General features: G+C 46.6%; 2 protein-coding genes across 3 annotated transcripts in view; both read right to left on the bottom strand.

The window, feature by feature from the left end:
* Positions 1-5887, bottom strand: part of RTFDC1 (replication termination factor 2 domain containing 1) — a 26315-nt gene extending 20428 nt beyond the window's left edge. Inside the window, exons 1-5 of the mRNA XM_008634980.2 lie at positions 5779-5887; positions 4787-4881; positions 4595-4688; positions 4271-4410; positions 3009-3087 (exon numbers count right to left, since the gene is read on the bottom strand). Coding sequence (XP_008633202.1) covers positions 3009-3087; positions 4271-4410; positions 4595-4688; positions 4787-4881; positions 5779-5847 — 477 coding nt within the window. The 5' untranslated portion in view covers positions 5848-5887. The remainder of the gene's footprint in view (positions 1-3008; positions 3088-4270; positions 4411-4594; positions 4689-4786; positions 4882-5778) is intronic.
* A 1080-nt stretch (positions 5888-6967) lies between these two features.
* CASS4 (Cas scaffolding protein family member 4) overlaps positions 6968-20860 on the bottom strand; it is an 18928-nt gene continuing 5035 nt past the window's right edge. For both annotated transcript variants that reach the window (XM_017734814.1, XM_017734821.1), the window contains exons 2-7: positions 15457-15864; positions 12186-12290; positions 11099-11248; positions 9247-10584; positions 8426-8485; positions 6968-7800 (exon numbers count right to left, since the gene is read on the bottom strand). In XM_017734814.1, the coding sequence (XP_017590303.1) occupies positions 7387-7800; positions 8426-8485; positions 9247-10584; positions 11099-11248; positions 12186-12290; positions 15457-15864 (2475 nt within the window). In that variant the 3' untranslated portion in view covers positions 6968-7386. The remainder of the gene's footprint in view (positions 7801-8425; positions 8486-9246; positions 10585-11098; positions 11249-12185; positions 12291-15456; positions 15865-20860) is intronic.

Here is a 20860-nt window from a genome sequence, read left to right on the forward strand (position 1 = left end):
GTTAAGAGTTTAAATTTTCCCTTCTTACTGATCAAAAGCTCAAAAATATGGCTCGAACAAAATCCACTTCTGTGTAAAAATGTATTACAAGATGTATTTGCACTCCTAAGTTGCTCTGTTTCAGACAAAAGCTCTTTTCCAACTCTTTTAAACCTAAGTAGAAGCTATAAAATTTGTCCCAAGCATTTCATCTACCGAGCCTGCTCTCCAACTTAAACCAGCACTAAAAATTCTCATTGCTCTTTCAACAAATCTTTCAAACCCATGAAGTTTTATATCTTGGCAAGACAGTTCAAAGCATTTACCCTGCAGGCAATGAGAGACAATCTTTCTCAACACTGCTCCAGTGTCTGACTGGTCCTTTGGCTTAGAGTTTTCACATTTGAATGTTAGTTTTTAGGTGAATCCTTCAAAATGCTACTTAAGATGTGAAGAAAGAACAGCTTCTTTTCAAGGTAAAGCACTTCAAGAATGGTCTCACACATTTATTACAGTTGCTTTACTAATGGGCCCCCACCCATGACAGTTTCCTCTCCCATTTCTGTGCTTTCCTCTGCTACCACTACAGTCTTTTTAACAATTCCAGTAGAGCAGATAATGCATGTATTTCATATTGCCAGCTCTTCATGTAAAGTTTCTTTGAGGCAAAAGAAAGAGAACTCTGAAAGCCTGGTTCCTCCTCCCTAGACTCCATAAACTCCTTCAAATCCAGTACTGTGGCAAAGGCTGTTGAGAGAAGCCAAGGAATGCTCAATCCTTCATCGTCTTGGTGTTTCCCATTTCCTTGGATGAGACAAAAATCTGCACGTGCATCCTGTTTGTCCTGAACACTTATTTGGTGACCTGCACACCACTGGGCAAAAGGATTTCTCTGTTTCATGTGTGAGCTGCCACAGTAAAAACTGAGCTCAAAACTGAGCAGTGAGAGGTCTGCTGGATACCTGCATTCAGTTTGGAATGTTTTCAGTGTATCCTTACAGCATCTCTGTCCAAAGTCCTGTGGGAAATCACTGCTGTTTACGAGGGAGCAGACTGGGGAGGCTGCTCTGGGGGCTCACAGGAGAAGGGCACACCCAAAAAAAGAGCTTTGAAAGAGCTCCTTGAGAGTTTTGGAAGAGCTCTCCTGAATTCCACACTTGTGGGGATGGGAATGGCCACAGAGCTCCAGCACTGACATTTCTCCAGTTTTACACCCATTGCAAACCTCCGGGATGAGGCCAAAACACAGATTCTGCTGGCTGAGAACTGAATACAGAGTCCCACAGCGAGACAGGATTATCCTTTTTGAACCTTCCTCATGTCACTCTCGGCACACACAAGTGAGATGGGCACAGGCTGAACACAGACAGTGGCAAGGCCAGGAAAAAGAAAATGCTGTGGCTCACATAGGCTGCATTTTGCTCCAAAACCATTGCAACTCTTAAAACACAACAGTTAACAGCAGCAGAACATCTATGAGACAACCCATAACATTCTATACTTTAAATTCTTTTAGCATGTATCAGAAGTGGACTGTATTAACTGGTAACAGGTTCTAATCTGAGCATATACAGTGCACAACACTTCACTTTTCCTTCATCATTAGTTCTAGTTCATTTTCCTGTATGTCCCATTGCTGCATAAATGCAGAATGTGCTGCTAATTAGTGCTTTGGATATAAACCAATTGTTAGATGCCACAAAGCACAGCAACCACTTCTCTCTGATCCTGTTTAGAAGAGTTCTACTCTCCTTGATTCTGAAGGAGAACAGTATCAGAATACACCCAAAAATCGACCAAATCACTCTTTGACCTTAATCAATGTGTTCTCTCAGCTGGATAACATTGTCTTTGTGCATCAAAATCCACTGATGAGAAGATGACAGACTAAATATTATATCCCTTTAATTATTTCTAGAAGAATCTTTCTGAATATTGTGAAGAATTCCCATGTAGGTGAAACCAGCTTCATGGAAATGTGGCTGTGCTAAATACTGAAAAAAGCTAAATACTGAAAAACATGTGGGATTCATTTGGTTTTTATAAGATTATCAGTCTGGCCAAACCATGGACAAAATATCTCATTCCTGCATCTACTGCTCTGGTTACACCCATCCATCAACAAAAATTTGGATGCAAAAAAAACCCCAAAAAAAAACCAACCAAAAAACACCTCATTAAAAATAAATGAGTATCTGCCAAGAGGAAACGAAGCCATTAGGACAGAACAGAATGAGCACTGCAAGCAGCAACATGAGAATAAACCTTCTATCCAATAGCCAACAATTTACCAACACAAGTTTTCCCTTCACAGGTCTTGTTTAATATAAATATATTCCGTATTTCATCCAACATCAGGGTGTTCACAGAAAAATAACTGCTCAAGTGTGGCAACTCCAGCACAAATCTTGCTGATAATGAAAGCAGTGATAGGAAAAAAGAGTATTTGCTAATTTCATCATTGTCCTTAGAAACCTGCACAATGAGATCAGCAATGTGAAATGAAGTCTGTATTTTCTACAATAAATCATGGAACTGCTGAGAATTCTACAAAGTTTGCCCCACTGAAAAATGTAAAAAAGCAGCACCCAATGTCCTTTAAAAATTCAGGGGTCAAAACATATCCTGAAAATACAGCCAGTTTAAACACAGAACAGACACTGATAAGACACAAGCCATGTGGATTCAGGAATCAAAAATAACCAATCAAACAAAAACCCCACAACCAAAGCAATCACTGTTTTAAAAACTGAAATTAGAACCAAATATTGGGAAAAAAATGGAAATTCTAAAGTAGTGACAGCAAAATCCAACTCTGAGAACAAAAATACTTATTTTTACAATTATTTAAAAACATTGTGTTATTAAAAAAAGGCCATGTAGCAGTACTTGAGGCCATCACAGAACAGAACTTTTACAAGTTCCATTTCAATTTGCACATTCAGATTAAAACTCCCTCTTCAGAGCAGTGACTGCAATTGTATCTACACACACATGGCCCCACTGCTTCTGCAGCTGGAAAAACTCACCTTGTGACAAACTTCTGATTTGATTTCCTTGAGAGCACGCTCAGAGAACACACAGCCACAGTTTCTCAGGAAGCAAAACCTTCAAAGAAAAGATAAAACACACAATGATTTTAAGAAAACTCAGAGAGATCTGTGCAGTGCTGACTGGGCTGGCAGGTCACAGCTCACTTTCTTTACAGTTCTTGCCCTTAATCAAACTATCAGCACATTAAAATAGGTAATTAATTAATTAGTTATTAAACTGCACAGTGTAAGAATTCAATGAAAAATATTGACTACATTAAAGCACAACATGCATTTTGGTTTTTTATCTTGAGTATCTCCTGGCTAATCCCTCTCTGGAGGAAGAAATGGCTGTGAACCATTCAGCTGTGAACTCATCCTCTTCTCATCCCTCAGGCGACAGACAAAGAAGTAACCTGGGTGTGAGGAAATTCCCTGCCCCAGAGCAACAAAATGGAGAGATATTGCAGGGTTGGAACAGGCAGCCCATCTCCATTCTGATCCTAACACAGGGAGGGGTTACAATGTGAGGAGAGGCTGAAAGAGCTGGGATTGTTCAGCTTGGAAAAGGGAAGCTTTGGAATGACCTCATTGTGGCCTTGCAGTGCCTGAAGGAGCTGCAGGAAAGATGGAGAGAAAATATTTACAAAGAATGGAAGGACAGGACACAGGGAATGGCTTCCCACTGCCAGAGGGCAGGGACGGATGGGATATTATGAAAAAATTCCTCCCTGTGAGGGTGCTGAGGCCCTGGCACAGGGTGCCCAGAGCAGCTGTGGCTGCCCCTGGATCCCTGGCAGTGCCCAAGGCCAGGCTGGACATTGGGGCTGGGAGCAGCCTGGGACAGTGGGAGGTGTCCCTGCCATGGCAGGGGTGGCACTGAAGGGGCTTTAAGGTCCCTTCCCACCCAACCATTCCATGATTCCAACTGCTCGATGTGACTCACAGGGAGCTCACATCCCATCTCCGGTGGTTCAGCCCCCAAACAACATTTAATCACTTTTTTTCTACCAACATTGCCCTCTGTCTACTCCTTTATTATACATCTAAACTCATTCAAGAAAAGGTTAACTTTTATCTTTCCTCTTGAATATAACGTGAAAGGACACCCAGAAGTCCCTTGAACTCCCTGCAGACAGACACACAGAGATGCCCCACCAAGGCCTGGGTTAGCACCTGATTGACACCATTACCCACTCAATTTGCCCTGCTGTGTGCTCAGTTTGCCCAGGGGCCACTTTCCAGGCTGCAAGGCTGACCTGTGCCTGCCGTTCATCTCCAGCCCCACCACGGGGCAGATGAACCGTGCACACTGCAGGTCATCGTACTTGTCCCCCTTGATGCTCTCCTTGTCCCCACTCCAGGCTGGGTTATCCACCAGGTTCAGCTCGGTCACATTCTGAAAAATAAGAATGCAAACCTTAAGCTTTTTGCCCCACTGATTTTGATTGTGTTTTGCTGTTTTAAACCTTTTAATACGTAGTGAGAGCACAAGGAAATGGAGATTTTACAGCATGACTGAACTTCCACTCACGATTTTAAGCTTTTATTTTAACTTTTCATGTTAGACACAACCTGGTTACCTTAATGCTCTTGATATGGGATGCAGATTCCATGGGGGTTTTATCAGGGGATTTGTCCAACAAAAATTCAATGATGGCATCTTTGTTGTACAACCTGTAACACGAAAGTTGCAGTGGTTACACTGGATTGCCATAATGTTCTGTATTTATAATTTATTTTTACTCCTGAGGTGTCTGTGGAAACATTCCCACCTGCCCAGCTCACAGGCCACGATGGGCCGACGTAGCTTCTCCTGGCTCAGGGCACAGTAGAACCACCTGGCCACCAATTCTGCAACTTTGTCAACCTGGAAGGGAAGAAACCCTCATTACTTTAAAATATTTGTAAATTATTTAAGCATAAAATCCCATCACACTTGAAGCATTCATCAAATCCCCAGGTTTCTTACCAAACCTGATTTCCGCACTCAAAGTTAATTCATAAAATAACTTCACCTGAAGTTTTTGGCAAAATTCATGATCAGTTCTCTACCATCTCCCTGGGCAGCCCCTGCCAAGGCCTGAGCTCCCTTTCTGGGGACACAACACCCTAAATTCATCATCACTAGATGAGCTTGACAGTGCCTTAACTTAGGTACCACTTCAGTTCTGAGCATATTCTGTGTTGCATCCATAAGCAGGGCAGCAAATGTCTGTAGGAGGCATCCTGCATCATGGAGCCAGGCAGACATGACCTCTCCCCCCATCCTTGGAAGTTCTGTTCCTTTGGGGTTAGGTTTTACAATACACAGAGACACCATAGGATGTCTCTCAACAGCCAGGCCTGAATAGTTCTTGGTAAGAATCCCATTTATAATACTTTATCAGGCAGGTGGAGGCAAGAACTGGGCAAATATTGTTCCTAAATCTTGATGAAACTGGACATTCTGACTTCTTAAGATTTGTATTTCTCTTTTTCTAGTCAGGCTGCTGCTTCCTGTTCTATTCAATTCATCCCTTGATGCGTGGCTTTTAATGTTTCTATCAAATGCTCTTGCAGGCAGTGGTGCTCAGATGTTGTGTTTGCTTGATGCCTGACTGGGATCAAACTGGTGGATTCCCAACTTTCCAGAGCAACACAGGATATGCTCAGCTTGATGACAGAGTTTTTTCCAGGTTATACATTGAGGAGTAGGTTCCTGTCACCAGGTTTTACCAGAGTTTCCATGCCTCAATAGCCCCCCACACACGGAGCCCCTTCGCACCTTCTCGACTTTGCGGGGCCCCTTGACCAGCTCGTGCCGCCTGGGGATGGTGCCGCCATCGCACCCCATCGCGCTTCCGGGTTCTCCTCCGGCGTACTTCCGGCTGCGCCGCTCCACTTCCGGCGCACCGCAATGACGACATCACTGTTGGTTAGCAACGGGAGCTGGGGGCGCGGCCACCGGCACCGGGCGCGCCGGGCGATTCCATCGCGCCGGGAGCGGGGGCGGTCGGAACGTACCAAGCGAGCACGAGGGGGGAGGCCAGGGGGATTTCTCAGCGCCCTTCCCGCCCATTTCCCGCAGGTTTATTCCTTGTTTTCGTGAGGAAGTTCCTCGGGACACCCATTTCGGGAGGATTTACGGCCAAACGAGGCGCTGCCGAGGCGGTTCGGGCTGGCGGGGGCGCTGAGAGGGCGCGTCCCGCCCTCAGCAATGTCACGGACACGGGTGGTACCGGGAGCGAGTTTAATCCACACACACAAATTCAGCCGGGATGCAAACGCTGCACTGAGTGTGCGAACAGCGATAGTAACAGGGACTCATGTGGGCGATAAATCACGCCAGAAACACGGGGGTGACAAGGAAAACTGCAGCGAGAGGATGCTGAGAGGGGAGCGGGGCCCCGCGGCTGCTCAGGGCGTTCTTTGTCCCTTCTGAGGGCGAACATCGCCTTGGCCTTTCGCGTGCAAACCGTGAATTAAATTAATGAAGAGAGCTACAATTGACACGGATGTAGCCGGGCCCTGCCCGTGCCGCCGCAGGGTCTTTGTCACACCCAGAAATTTTCACATCTAGAAAATTGGGGGATAAAGTTCAAAAGCTGCGCTGCCCAAGGCAGCAAGGGCTGGGATGGAGCCTTGGGAGCCTCCCCAGCGCTGGGTGTAACTTGCTGGGATTCTAGCAGGGAGTAACATCATCACCTTTCCTGCTGTAGGAAGAGCTTGTCCAAAGGCTCTGCACATTTAGTGACTGAAATAAATATTTTCCCTGCTGGAGAAATGCTCCAGCAGCTCTGGGCTGTGACAGAGGCTGATGTGCTCCCTGTAGATTTATCAGGAGTCAAGACTTGTCCCAAAGTTTTCCTCTATGCTCAAGTACCAGCCTGGAGCATTTCCCATTGACACCTTGGCCAGATTTTGTACTGTGTTGTATTTGTATATTAAACCCAAAAATTAGCTTTGCAGCTGTGTAAAAAAAACCCCTGTAATTACAAATTTTGAGTAAAGTCCTCAGGAAACAGTCGATACTGGGATATCATAAGTTACAAAACATTGTGCAGCTACATTTAAAGAGAGACTTTACATGAATAGAAAAAGAAATAAAAAAGGAAAATACATTTATCTGACATACATAGAGAACAAAAAAAGAAGAAATCAGTCCGATAATCAACAACTTTTGCTCCAATACACAGCAAACATTCCCACCCAGTCATTGTGACAATGACATTTCCGGGTGGGATGTGAACAGTGGAGAAGAAAGTGCAGATTGAACTTTTCTGCACCAGCTGCTGTGGGGATCTTCACCTGCTAACAGTGCACCAGCACCCAGCGAATTCCTGGCAGGAATTCTGAGTGCAAATTGGTGTCCAGAGGAGCAAAACCAGGTCCCTCAGTCCATCATGGCTCTGAACTGCTGGGTGTACTTGGCCAGCTCCTCCGTCTGCTCCCACAGCTCCCTGGTGGCCTCTGCGTTGGGATATTTGAGGGCTGCGGTTTTGGTGGCCAGGGCCAGGTTCTTGAGCAGGCTGCAGAAGCGGCTGCTGCTCTGCAGGATCTCGCTGCGGGCGTCCCTCTCCTGGGTCTCCTGGCACAGAGAGTCCACCAGCTTCTGCCCCACCATGATGATGAGTTTGCTGTGGGAGATGAAGATTTCGGGCGGCTGCTGGTTGCGGAGGCTGGTGGTGAACACCCCGATCGCCTTGTGCAGGGCAGCGAAGCACAGCCTGCAGTGCTCTGGGAGGGGGATTTTCCTGCCAAGGTCCTGCCTGCTGGGATTCAGAGTCTTTTTTGCACATGGCAAAACCTGGAGAAAGGGTTAAAATTAAAACAGATTCAGCCTGGTGTCACACACTGGTTGTTTCTTTGGTCACTCTACCCTAAATTCTTGTGGTCTCCAAATTGCCCCATCCTGGAGCCTTTACAGTAATTTGTCTTTCCATAAAGTGTTGGAAATTCTCCTGATTGCCTTTTTTCCCCCTAAATACAGTTTTAATAATGGATAGCACACAAAGTGCTGCAGCCAAACACCAATCCTTTACACGGTCTGGGCTTGAAGCTTTAAAATAATAGAAAACATTGATCTTTAATGGACTTAATCAGGGTTATGAATGATAAAAATGCACAAAACAAGAGGCAATTTTGTGCCAGTGCATGACAAGATATTTTGAAATACTGATTCTCACAGCCTTATCCCAAATGATGCTGAAAGGCAATAAAATAAACAGTATGACTTTAAACTGGAGTTGTTTGTTTGGAAATAAATGTTTTTCACAGGTTTTCAGCAGCAATTCTGGGAAAATGATCTCTGAGAAGCAAATAGGTCTCTTTGTAGAGGTGTGTGTCTGAGTGCAAATTACTCTGAATTTTAGCAAGCACAGAAATCAGGGACTGAAAGCCCTCATAGATAATATTTTCAAAGTCAAAAATACCTTCAGGTTTGACTCTGTACTCTTCGTTGCTACTTCTTTACCTGAAATGACTTTCTGTGCCTGTTACAAATTAAAATGAAAGCAAAGTTGAAACAACTACATATTTAAATATAAATGTGTTCTTCTTTCATGGGGAAACAACTACTTGCTCTGCAGCCTTCACGTTACAGACAGCAATGGTGAATTTATTAGAAGGAGATGTAGTTTTTTTCCTACTAATAATGTGCCCGATCCTGCAAGATTTAAGACTGAAACCAACATCAACAAAACATTTCAACTTAACATTCCCTAAATTTTAAGGACAAGCCAGCATTTCTTAGGGAAACCAAGGGAGGTATTCTTAGTAGGTATTTTAGTAATTCTAAGGAGATTCTAAAAATCACCCAGAATTATTCTAACAAATAAATGTGATAATTCACAGTTTGAGTTCTATGCAAGCAGGATTTTCATGACACCTCAAGTTAGGAAGGAACATCTCTTGTCGTGCCAGAGCCAAACACAATGTAGTGGCAGGAAGAGAACTGTGAGGGAAAAGAGAAGTGAGGACTTGCTAACTCCCAGATAAATCCTATTTCCCAAATGAATCTAAACTGGCAAGATGATAAAAATGTTTTATATTCTCTGTTGATTAAAATTACTGCTCATTGTACACGTGCCATCCAGCACTGTCACAAAATGCTGGATCCATGTAAAGTCTGGAAAACGGGACATAGTGCAGACTGAATGTGGCACTGGTGCAAAGGTAAAAGAGTGCTGGTAGTTCACAGCCTAATATCTGCACAGGGTGAAGAATACAGAGGGCAAATCCCAGTTTCACTGACCTGTAACTGGACATAATCACAATCCTCGGTGGAATTTTCTTCTGGTTTCTCCAAAGGGACCTGGCTTTGGATGGTTTTATCAGGAGCATTTCTCTGGAGTGACTCTATTTCTACTCTTCTTGGCACTGGGATTTGTTTTGCCATTTTGCATTCTGGGTTCACTTTTGGTTGCTTCGTTTCTTGCTCCTTCTCACTCTTCCTGAAGAGCAGCTTCCCGTTGGCGATGATGATGGACACAAACCTCTTGATATCGTCTGGAATTGTCCGGGCCACCATAACGAAGCGATCCAGGTCATCAGGGTTGCTCTGGGGCTTCCTGAGCACCAAAGCCTCCAGGGACCAGCTGCAGTTGTTGAGAGCTTCCCTTGTTTCTGTCAATATTTTGTAGGAGTTAATGAGGATTTCAAGCTGTTTTTTAATCCTGGCCTGCAGGTTGTTATCAGTGAGGTTGGAAGCATTTCCCTTCAGGCCTTGAGCAAAGGCCAGGAACTCTCCCAGTGACACCTTTATGTGGTCCACTGCTCTGTGGATCTCCTCCAGGCTTTTCTCCAGGTGCTCCTGCAACCTCCACTTGCTGCTCACAAAGATCATTAAGCTGGCAATGGAGCTGGACACTCCGTGCTGCAGCCGAGTCAGGGTCTCGATGGCTTCTTCCAGCTCCAGTTTAATTTCTTGGACAGGCTCTGGCAATGCTGACAGAGTAGAAAACGACTCAGCAGAAGAGCTGGAGGATGAGGAGAGAGTGCTGCTTCTGCTGTCCACACTAGAGACACAAAAAGGATCATTTTCTGACTTGGTGTCCCCAGAGAGCTGTGGAGAAGCGCCGCGTGCTTGGTCTCCAGAGCCATTGCTGTTGTTTTCCATCTCTTTCTTGGGGTGCCCAGCGCTGGGCAAACCTTTGGGAATATCATAAACATTCTCCCCAGAGATCTGATTCTCAGCCTTGGGGGCCAGGAGACTCAGGGGCACCTCACAGCTGCCGTTCTGTGGCAAGGGGAGCGCATCCCGTGAGGATGGAACGTCGTAAAGGGGGATTTCTGGAAGGGTTAATTTCCGCTGGCTCGGTGGAATGTTGTATAACTGTGGATTTCCAGCCTTGGCTTCCGTGGTTGTGGCTGGAGCCTTGTACCTGGCTGGGGGTATATCATACAGCACCTGCTTCTCCACAGACTGGCCAGGAGGGTTTGCTTTGAATCCGGAATTTTCAGGGGATACCGGAATATCGTAGATCCATTCGGATTTCCGAGGGTTTGGCAAAGTGTTGTAATGGCCCCGGCACTTTTTCTGAGATTTATTTTCTGAGTCATTGAGTTCTCTTTTGGGAGGGACGTCATATAACTGCAACAGAGCACAGAGGGCTTAGAAACCATCTTTTTAAACAAGAATGAGAAACAGAACTCAGTTCTGAGAGCACTTAAATGTGTGCAACTCCCCTGATGTCAATGGAACAGCACCATGAAAAGGCTACCTCTGTTTTTTATTTTCTAAAATGCACAATCTGCACATATGAAAGGTAAAATATTTGGAGCACAGGTGATTAGATCATACAGCAAAGTCCCGAGCCAGTGAAATCTGTAGACACTTGATTTTTTCCCATTCACATGCACACCCTGGCAAACAATAAATCACCAACAGACACCACTGGCTCTGTTCAAACACCTTCAATGAATTTAAATTTTGACTTGATACAGACCTGTGTGTGTACAGCTGGAGTCCAAGCTGGAAAAGGAAAGTTCAGGACCATTTGTTGTATAAGAAACAGTGGGGAAGGGATGGGAAACCTGCCCCTGCTCCAAGCCAGGCATGCCAGCAGTGACAGATTATTCTCCTGTGTCCACCAAGCCTTACTCACATTGCCTGCTGCTGAGTCCTTCTGGCTGCCAGCTCCTGCTTTTTCTGGGTTGGAGGGGATGTTGTAAAGCTGCTTCTGCTCCTCCTGGAAGCTCTCAGTGGATCTGCCCAGCACGGAGCCCTTCTGTGTGCTGGGGGGAGTGGCACTGCTCTGCTCAGAGAGGAAAAAAAAAGGTTTATTTGGATCCTTTTTAGAGCCCACTGGGGCCTTGAGTGGGATGAAAGGCTTTGGGCCATACTTGAGTAGGTTTGAGTCTGAGCAGGGATCAGCCCCTCACACAAGGCAGGTGACTCCAGGAAATCTGTGGATAACTTGATAATAATGGACTGGGCTCAACCCTGCACTGCCAGGGAGCAGCAGTGGTGTGGGGAGGCTTCCTGGACATGCTCCAGTGCCACGCACACCTTTGTGTGGGAGGTGACAGCACAGGGCTGGGGGCTGGTGCCTGCCCCATCCTGGTGACCTACACAGGCTCAGAAGTGGAGGAAATGTGACATTCACTGCCCTGTCCCATCCTGGTGACCTGCACAGGCTGAGGGGTGGAGAAAGTGTGACATTCACTGTCCCCAGGGGAGTGGGACAGTACAGAGGGCAAGATTGTGTAACAGGACACGTCACGGTGACATGACCAAATCCAGGGCATGTTTTTCCCAGGAGGTGGGTGGTGGGGGTGACATCTAATTTCTTGTTGAACATGCACTTGTGACTCTTCTCTAAACATCCCCAAATCACCCCGACCAAATGACACCCCACATTTCCTCGTGGATTCCAAGGCAGAGAGGTTTGCACTCTAATTCTGAGAATTCAGTAAGACATCAGTACTGTCAACCTCTCTGCCTTGGAGTCCACGGGGAAATGCCTTACTAACAGAAAAAATGGAAATGTTTATGGGAAACGGACCAGATTTAAGACACATTGCTCTAAATTTCTAAGAAACTCAGGAGAACTGAGGTTTTGAGCTAAAAAATAGATGATTTTCTTCCCAATTTTACAAAAAGCCGACAGGGTGGCAGTAGAATTGACCTCCAGATCTATTCGGAGGTGCTCTGGGGTGCCAGCTGCAGGGAGGGAGTGGGGCAGGACTCACCTGTGTGAGCAGGGACCCGCGGCGCTGTGCGGAGGGGACATCGTACACCTCACCCCTGATGTTTGGGGCTGAAGCCCGGCAGGCTCTCGGCAGAGTGAACAGGTGCTTGGAGGGGAGCAAAAACAATTATCATAAAACTGCATTGGCAGGAAGCTCAGGACAGCTCTGAAAAGTCATGTAGCTGGATAATCCACTGTTGGAGTATCACTCTTAAGTGGTAAAAACCTTCAGCTCTTCACTGAAGGTGAGAGACAGAAAGTGACCTTACAAGCAATAGGATGTTTATTCCCAAATAATTCTCCTTTGCCAGCATTTCTGCTACATTTTAGATAAGATCATTACTGGGACATGCATATCAAAGACAATCTGCCTTACTAACTGTGGGACAGAAAAGATTTGGAGAAAATCCAGCTGCAGTTATCACTGAAATCTTTAGACTGCCAAAAAGCAGAACCACTTAAAAAAGGAAGTGGGGAAATTTCGACTTCTCCAAGCCCACAGAGTCATTGGGTCAAGCCAATTTAATGTAAGAGCAGCAAAAATGTGCAGGCTGAGCATTATTCTGTAGTTATGAAAGACTGACTCATTTAGAAGGAGTAAACCTTGATGTCCTGTCCAGCTCCATAAGCAGGGGAGTCCAATATGGGCATTATATTTTCATCTGCAGTCAGATTCTCTTGTTTGAGTAAAACATAATTTGAGCAGCCGTGACCAGATCTGTGGGACAGTTAATTAATGTCACAAAGTATGAATGCTGGGTTAGGACTTTTCTTTTTTAAAATCAACCACCAAAACATGGAATTTTCTTCATCCAGCCTGTCTTTAGCCTGGCTGCCCTCAGCTAATTTATAAATGGGCCATTGCAAACCACTGACCTCCAGAAACAATGCTGGGGTGAGATATTGCACAAAATGATTTCAGACTGCAGGGAGTGATTTCCATCATGTAAGTCCTGCAGCAACTAAAGTTAGGGGAAATATGGTAGAGGAGGAAGACTGCAGCTTCACTCTGCCTGCTTCAGCTCTCATCTGAAAACAGGGAATGAGGAGTGAAGACAAATCCCCTTAGCGCTCTGTGATAAAGAATCACAGAATCACAAAATGGTTTGGGTTGGGAGGGATCTTAAAGACCATGAGTTCCACCCCCTGCCATGGGCAGGGACACCTTCCATTAGAGCAGGTTGCTCCAAAGCCCGTTCAACCTGGCCTGGAACGCTTCCAGGGATGGGGCAACCTGTGCCTGAATACAAGCCTCTTACTTGCCAACACAGGCACAACTTCCCTGAGTGAAAGGGCAAAACATAAAAGGTGTCAGGAAAGCCATTCTTAGCCCAGGTCTGCTTCCAGGTGGACAAATCTGAGAATATAGCAAGAAGGAAACTCACAGGATATCACATCTTACTCCTTTTTGAAGTCCTTTCAGTGACAGTAGAACCAGAAGGTGCCCTGTGTGTGAGGCAGAAGAGGGGGCTTCTCTGTGGGGTGAAAACACCCAGGCTCTGAGGGATTTCTTTTTGTTTCATTGCTTTCAATCAGCTCCCTCAAAGACTCGGAGTGGCTTTTCCCAGCTGCTCAGAGGACAGCTGAGTATGCCAGGAGCTTTGCCAGTTGTGCCACAGGATCTCTGTGGGATGGTCTGGATCGTTCTGTGCTCCCTGAGCTCCCCTGCCTGGGGACGGCTGGTGACCACCAGGGTGCAGCTGGTGTGGGGACAGCTGGGACACTGTGCCACAGGCAGCCCCGCTCTGAACTTCTGGGTAATAATCAGAGGCTGGGACATTTCTTTTTCAGTCTTAGACTAGACACAACTTAGGTGGATAAATTCATGAAATGAGACAGGGAGAGCCAAGGAGCTCTTCTGCCAGACCACTCATCCACATAATGAACAGATGACATTTTCCACCTGATTTGCTGGCAGAACATGGAAAATTCATGCCAATCTCTGATTCAGTTTGCAAATGGCTCCTTTAGTGTCAGGAATGTGGCGAAATCAGTTCACAGCAAGTGCAGAAGTCTTGTAGCTGTACTCAGTTTGAGTTATGGCTGTGCACTGCAGCTGCAGAGCTGAAAATGAGGTTTTGGTCACCAGGGATGCCCTGAGTTTGTTGTTTTCCAGCACCCACCTGCCACCCAGCAGGAAGCAGCAGCGAGGTTTCCATGATTCGCCTTCTGCACAGCAGGAGGAAAGGTGGCTGAGTGAGCCCCATAAATCAAATGATCAGTAAACCAGCCTAAAACACTGGAAAGCTGAATATTCTTCCTTTTCCTTTTCCAATTAGAATTTCTAATGTGATTTCTGTACACAGAATAAAGAGCCACGCAGGGCTGGAGAGCTCACGGAACTCAACAAAACCTTGCACTTGAACTCCATCCCCACCTGCTCTATTTCCCTTTCATTATGAAACATTCCCCATTCATTTTTTCCTGAAGAAAGCACAAGGTTTTGATCTTAAGACACTTGATGCAACATGTAATCAAAATGTTCCATGTACGTGTTCCATTTGAATGTCAAACACGAGGAACTGGGAGAAAGAAGAGCCGGGCCAGGGAGCTGTAATGAAACCCTGGAAAATCGGGTTGTTCTCCTCTGTGACTGGGGGCACTGGTGGCTGCTCTCATCCTGCACACCCTGGTCACCGTCTCAGCAGCAGCAAAAACGGGCTGGGAGAGAAACTGGTTGAGGGCACACAGCAAAACTTTGTGTCCTGCGTGTCTGACAGGGGCTGCTATTTTGTGCAAGCCTAGTGACTGCCTCGAGCAGCACAAGAGAGAGGCAGCAGCACTCTGAGCTTGCTGAGCTGCTGGAGACACTAAAAACCAGGCCAAACCCAGCAATCACACACCAAAGGGTGATTAAAAAAAATTATGAATCATGTTCCTGTGCAGATGGATGCAAAGACCCCACATGTGCCCAGAGGACTCTGGATGGCCACGTGCTGTGACCCATCAGAGGAGAAAGTTCTGTCTTGTTACTTTAACTTTGTAAATCATTTATAGATTCTCCCAGACAAATGGTATATTCTTTACTTCCTGCCCTATTTTACAGCTTTTTTAAGCTGCCAGAAAGGTGAGGGACTACAGAATATAGACGCTGTCATCTGTTGCCCAGAGCAGCATTTCCCACATGATGCTATAAATTGATGGCAGTTTCCTAAACACCATCATTCTTTTGCTGCAAATTCCACTGTAAATCTCAAGCTTTCTCATTTCCCACTCCCAACGATTGTTTTAACAACAACATCCGTTGTTTGCAGAGCTGTCTTTATTCTCACCTGGTGTACGGAGCGCTTGGTCCTCTCGCTGAGCAGCTGCGCCGCCAGGGCCGGCACCTGGTACACGGCCTGGGCCGCAGCGGCCGAGCCCCTGGCCGGGGCCTGCACCCAGCCCTCCATCTTCTCGTAGGTGGCCGACAGCACCGCGGCCTTGGGCACGGAGGGCACCTGGTAGATGTTGTGTCCCGCTGGCGGCTCCGTGGGCTGGTCACTCTGGGCCGGGGTGGCCGGCAGGAGCTGCAGGCGGTTGGCGGGGGCCAGGCCGTGGCGGCCGTGCAGGGAGCACCGCCACCAGCCCTCGCTGCCCAGCACGTGCCGCTCCAGCACCGTCAGGATGTCCCCCCTGCGGAACGCCAGCTCGTCCGAGCACTCGGCCTTGTTGTCGTACAGCGCCTTGGCCAGGCTGTGCTGGGGACACGAGGACACCGACATTGTCACACCCGCACAAGGGCTCTTTACTTTCCAGCTTGGTGTTTCCACCTTGCTGAGATCCACTTTCCACCTCGAGCTCCATTTAATTCACCCACCCCTTTTCACACTGAACAACCTCTCTGGAGCATCGATGCCAGAGTTAAACTGTTGCCCTTTATGTCTGATGCATTCAGTGCACTAAAGCAATAGATAATAATAATATTACTGTGATATATTTCTTCACCTTTTCCCCAAGGCTCTTGAAGAGCATTGCTAATGTTCATTATTTAGATTCATTATATTAGATTTATGAGCTAAAACACAAGAAGTCCCACGTCAGCATGAGGAAGAACCTCTTTCCATGGGGGTGGCAGAGCCCTGGAACAGCTGCCCAGGGAGGGTGTAGAGTCTCCCTCTCTGGAGACATCCCAAACCCACCTGGATGCATTCCCGTGTCACCTGCTCCAGATGGCCCTGCCTAAGCAGTAGGGTTGGACTGAGTGGTGTCCAGAGGTCCTTTTCAATCCTAATGATTCTGTGATTACTTATGAACATCCCTATATGAAAAATAGGTGGCTTTCCCATTGTTGTCCTGTGAATTCTTCATCTCATACTTACTCATTACAAGATCATAGAATCATGGAATGGTTTGGGTGGGAAAGGACTTTAAAGATCATCTCATCCCACCCCTGCAAGGGGCAGGGACACCTTCCACTATCCCAGGTTGCTCCAAGCCCCATCCAACCAGGTCTTGGATGCTTCCAGGGATGGGGCAGCCAGAGCCTGCAGGTAGCTCTAGTCACCCCAGGTGTTTGTGCAAAGGGTAGAGAAAGCTGTGGAGGCAGTTTGTAGGGTTTTTTCAGTACCAGATAGATTTTGCTTTCAGCTTCAAAATGGGACCGTCTGCTTCCCAGTCAGTGGGACACTGGCTGTGTCTCAGCATGAATTTCTTACCAGAAAGTGCAACTAATGTCCAGAGAGATAGCACCCAAATAGGAAACGTGATGCCTTGTATTTTTGTCCAGAGCATTTGCTGTGAAGCAGCAGCTGGCTTGAAGCTGCAGCAGAAGAAACCCAATTTGTCAGCTCAGCTGGTGACAAGGGCCCACTGTTGGCTGCAGGCGTTTCGTGGTCGGGGTGGCCGTGAACAATGGCTTTTTTGTGGGACAAGGGCAGCTGCCAGGGGTGGACAACAGCCCCTTTGGCCTCATGGCCCAATCTGGCTTTTGCCTTGAACATGGGAGTCCACTTCTGATTTGGACAACGCCAAATGTTGGAGCCAGGAATCCCACCCTGGGGCAGGCCTGGGCTCCACATATTAAAAAAAAAAGGGAGAACAGCAAACTTTTCCTGTTAGTCATCAATCCTGCTTGATCCTTGGGTTTGGATGCTGCACAGACACGCTTCTGAAGGACAGAGCCTCTTCTTCAGCCCTGAGGAGGGTGGGCAGAGGAAGACTCTCCCCCTTTTCCAACATGAAGAGCCTTATCCAGGCACATGCAGGAAATGGGTGAAGGGCCAGGAAGCCTGCAGGGAGGATCTGAGCCTGGCTGGGGCACACACAGCAAGGCTGCCCTTCCTACTCACACCCACACAGCTGAGAGGAACATTTGGTTCACACTGTGGTTTTAGAAGGCATCTCAATATTGACACTTCCCCAGACAAGTTTTTCCTGTGGCAGCAGCACACTCAAGATGCTGCTGAGCCTAATTTTATAACCAGAGACACAAACCTTTCCATCAGAGGGGTCCCTCACTCAGGGCACAACACACATTCCTTGGGTTTGGCCAGTAAAGGTGTGCAAATCCCAGGGCCAGCAGCCCCCAGCCAGAGGCCAGGCCAAGGCAGAACATGGTGCCTCAGATTTTGCATTTCTAGAGCTCACACTGGAGTATGTGATCAACACGAACCCAGGGACCTCTAAAATCATCCCAAATCAAGCCAAGCAGGAGATAGATTAATGAATTAATCAATTAATTCATAGGGCATTCTGGAGAACCTGACCTAGCTAGAAAACAGATCTGTTCATGGATCATCTCACATCCCATCCAGAGGGCTGGAATGGAAAAATGAAGACTTTGAGTAGAGAAGTGATGGAAACAAGCTCCAAATTCCAGTAGAACATGAATGAACTGAGAGATTGTCAGACCTCTGACAAGCAGGGTCAGTGGAGCTGCCAAAAAGAAGAGGTTAAAAAGAAAAATAAAAAAACCCCAAAGGTTTTCCCAGCTAAGGCAGGGCTTAATTAAATTCCATGTTTCAGGACAAAGAGCCAATACTCTGGAGTTGGAGAGCACATCTTTGCCATCCACTCCTGGTATTTCAGTATTTCAGCAGAGTGCACAGCACACAGGCAGAAGCTGCAGGAGGTGGGTGCCTGCTCCCACCACGTCTGTCTGCAGGGTGAGGTTATCTGCAGTGCAGGCTCTGCATCACCCAGCGTGGGGCTGTGTGCCAGAGGCAGGCCCTGGCTGCACTCCTGGCTCCCCGGGGCGTGTGTGAGGGATCGCTGTGGCAGCCCCTTCCCCTCTGTGAGCAGAAGCCTCCCTGACCTGCCTGTGACTGTAAACAAGCGCTGCATTCCCAGGATGGCAGAGCCCTGAGGGATGCTCGGCGAGGAGGGGGCTGTGCTGGGAGGGCAGTGGGAGCTGCATTTCTGGCTGTCCAGTGTGTCCTCCCCGGCCAGGGCTTGTGGAGCTCTCTGGTGCTTTGTGTGTTGTGCCCTTAAATAACAAACGTGTAAAAAGCACTAAAGCAACACAGGCGAGGTCAAAGTGATTTTCCTTATTTGCTTGCTGCTTCATCCCCATCAGCAGCCTTGTAAAACTTTTCCTAAGATAAAGAACATCCTAAAAGCCCAAAAAAAAGCACCTTGAGAGGCAGTGCTGGGACTCTGCTCTCACTGAGAGGGTTTTAACGAGCTGGTGACAGAGCATGGACCTAGAAAAGAGGAAAAAAGTGTCCCCTGCAGCCCCTCCCCGAGGCACCGGGACCCCCGAGCCCACAGCCACCCGAGGGCAAAGCAAGTGGGTCACACACTGAAGGGATTTACAGAGCAGGGTCTCCGGAACAGCTTCACTTCAAAAGCTCTCATGTAGCTGGAAGTGCATCTCCTTTACTGGACTGTGGCTCAGATGTGGAGAGAGTAATTCCCCCCCAAACTGGACTTTTCACATCTTTGTTGTTTGCACTGGTCCCTCTATAAAACCTGACAGCCCTTGGGAGTCATAGGAATGAAAGCTGCTACCTCATATTTATTAATGGAGAAATTGTAATTAAGAGCAGTAAAGCTGATGAGGGCACAGTTCTATAATGTCAAATTCTACACCCTCAGACTGACATCTGTGCTCTGTGTACACAATAGATACTGATGCTAAGGAAAAAACATCCCACTGTTACTAAAATCTCCTGATACCTCTCCTATGCCAAGCCTTATCCTCAGCCTACAGGACTAGGCAAGAGGAAAAAATAACCTTATAAAATATACACAAACATTGCTAGAAAAATCCAGGTGATACCCAGTGATTTACAGCACGTGATAATTTGAGCATCTTGCCCACAAGCCTCACAAAATAATTTCTCAATGCCCCCTTCCCACTCAGTTTGTGTTTGGAAATCTCAATTTACTACCCTTGTATTATTTCATGTGAATGGGTACTGCACTGTTTCACAGCATTTCAAATAAAAAAGATATTTTTTCATTTATTGTCTTCAATTTGCTTCTTAAAAACTCCTATTGACATCATGTAAATAAAGAGACAGTTTAAATCCTGGGAGTTTTCGTGGATCAAGAGAAATATTTCTCTTGTTGCACATCAATACACGTGTAAGCATTTTACTGCAGGAAAGTGGGACTTAAAATATTTGAGGAGGAAGAGATACAGCAGTGTCCTGTGTTTGCTAAACAGTGCTGCTCATGCATCAGTGGCACCTCTGACATGTTTACAGAGCAGCTTCCAGTTAATCTCTTCACCTCCCAACATAGCTGGAGAAATAAACATTCTCCATCATCCATTAGCTGGGAACAGGCTTCCATGAGAATTCCCTTCTAAACCCCAGACCACGCTGAGTCACTTAAATTTTGCCCAGTTAATTGTAGAGAGTTCATATCAACATCCACAGGGAAAAGGAGAATTTACCTTGAAAGCTCAAATCATTCTCTACCTGCATGTGCAACATTTCCTGTGACTTGCAGAAGGTCCTTCTGCAATTTTTTTGTTTTGTTTTATGTGTTTTGGAAATGTTCAGCTCATACAGAAGTTTTATGTGAGCTTCAAGGAGGAATGAACATCAGGACTTGCTTTTATTGCTTTAATTGATTTGTGGGGGTGGAAGCAGGTGCTGATCAGCAGGTTTTGAATTCTAAATGGTCAGATCAGTTTTGATCAAATACAGAATCACCACTTTAAAAATTCAAGCTTACAACTCCTGCAGCTTCACACAAGGCAGTGCTGCAGAGGTGGGAATTACAAGCTGGAGTTGTGTTAATTTTCCCCAAACGCTCTTTTCTCCACAAATAAAGTTAATCAAATCCTAGCTGTGTTAAAATCTCCAGAAGTGGCAAGTGCAGCAAGGATTTCACGCCACTCAGTTCACTTTTACACGAGTGCTCTCATGCCCACGTTCAAGGGAAGATAAAGCCGCCACTTCCTGCTGTTCCAACCTCTCACCCTGGCTGCATTCCTGGGGCTTGGGTCCTCAAACCTTTTCCCCATATGCACCCAATCACTTTAGGTTTCTTTTGACTTTTTAAAGCCTTCTAGGATCTTAATTACATCTGAGCATGTTCATTTCTAAACGTGGTTTTACAATACGGAAAGTCCTGATGAGTGCAAGTGTCCTCCTCAGAGCAGGGTCCTCACCTTCCCTGCTCTCCCTGCCTGTGCATCAGGTGAAACACTGCCAGGGCAGCTGGGCAGGGGAGCAAAAGGCACATTTTTCCTCGGCAGGAGCAAAAGGCACGTTTTTCCTCGGCAGGAAATTCTCGCGTGGG

This window comes from Corvus brachyrhynchos, unplaced genomic scaffold (assembly GCF_000691975.1).
Source record: "Corvus brachyrhynchos isolate BGI_N302 unplaced genomic scaffold, ASM69197v1 scaffold10, whole genome shotgun sequence".
In the NCBI taxonomy this organism is placed as follows: Eukaryota; Metazoa; Chordata; class Aves; order Passeriformes; family Corvidae; genus Corvus; species Corvus brachyrhynchos.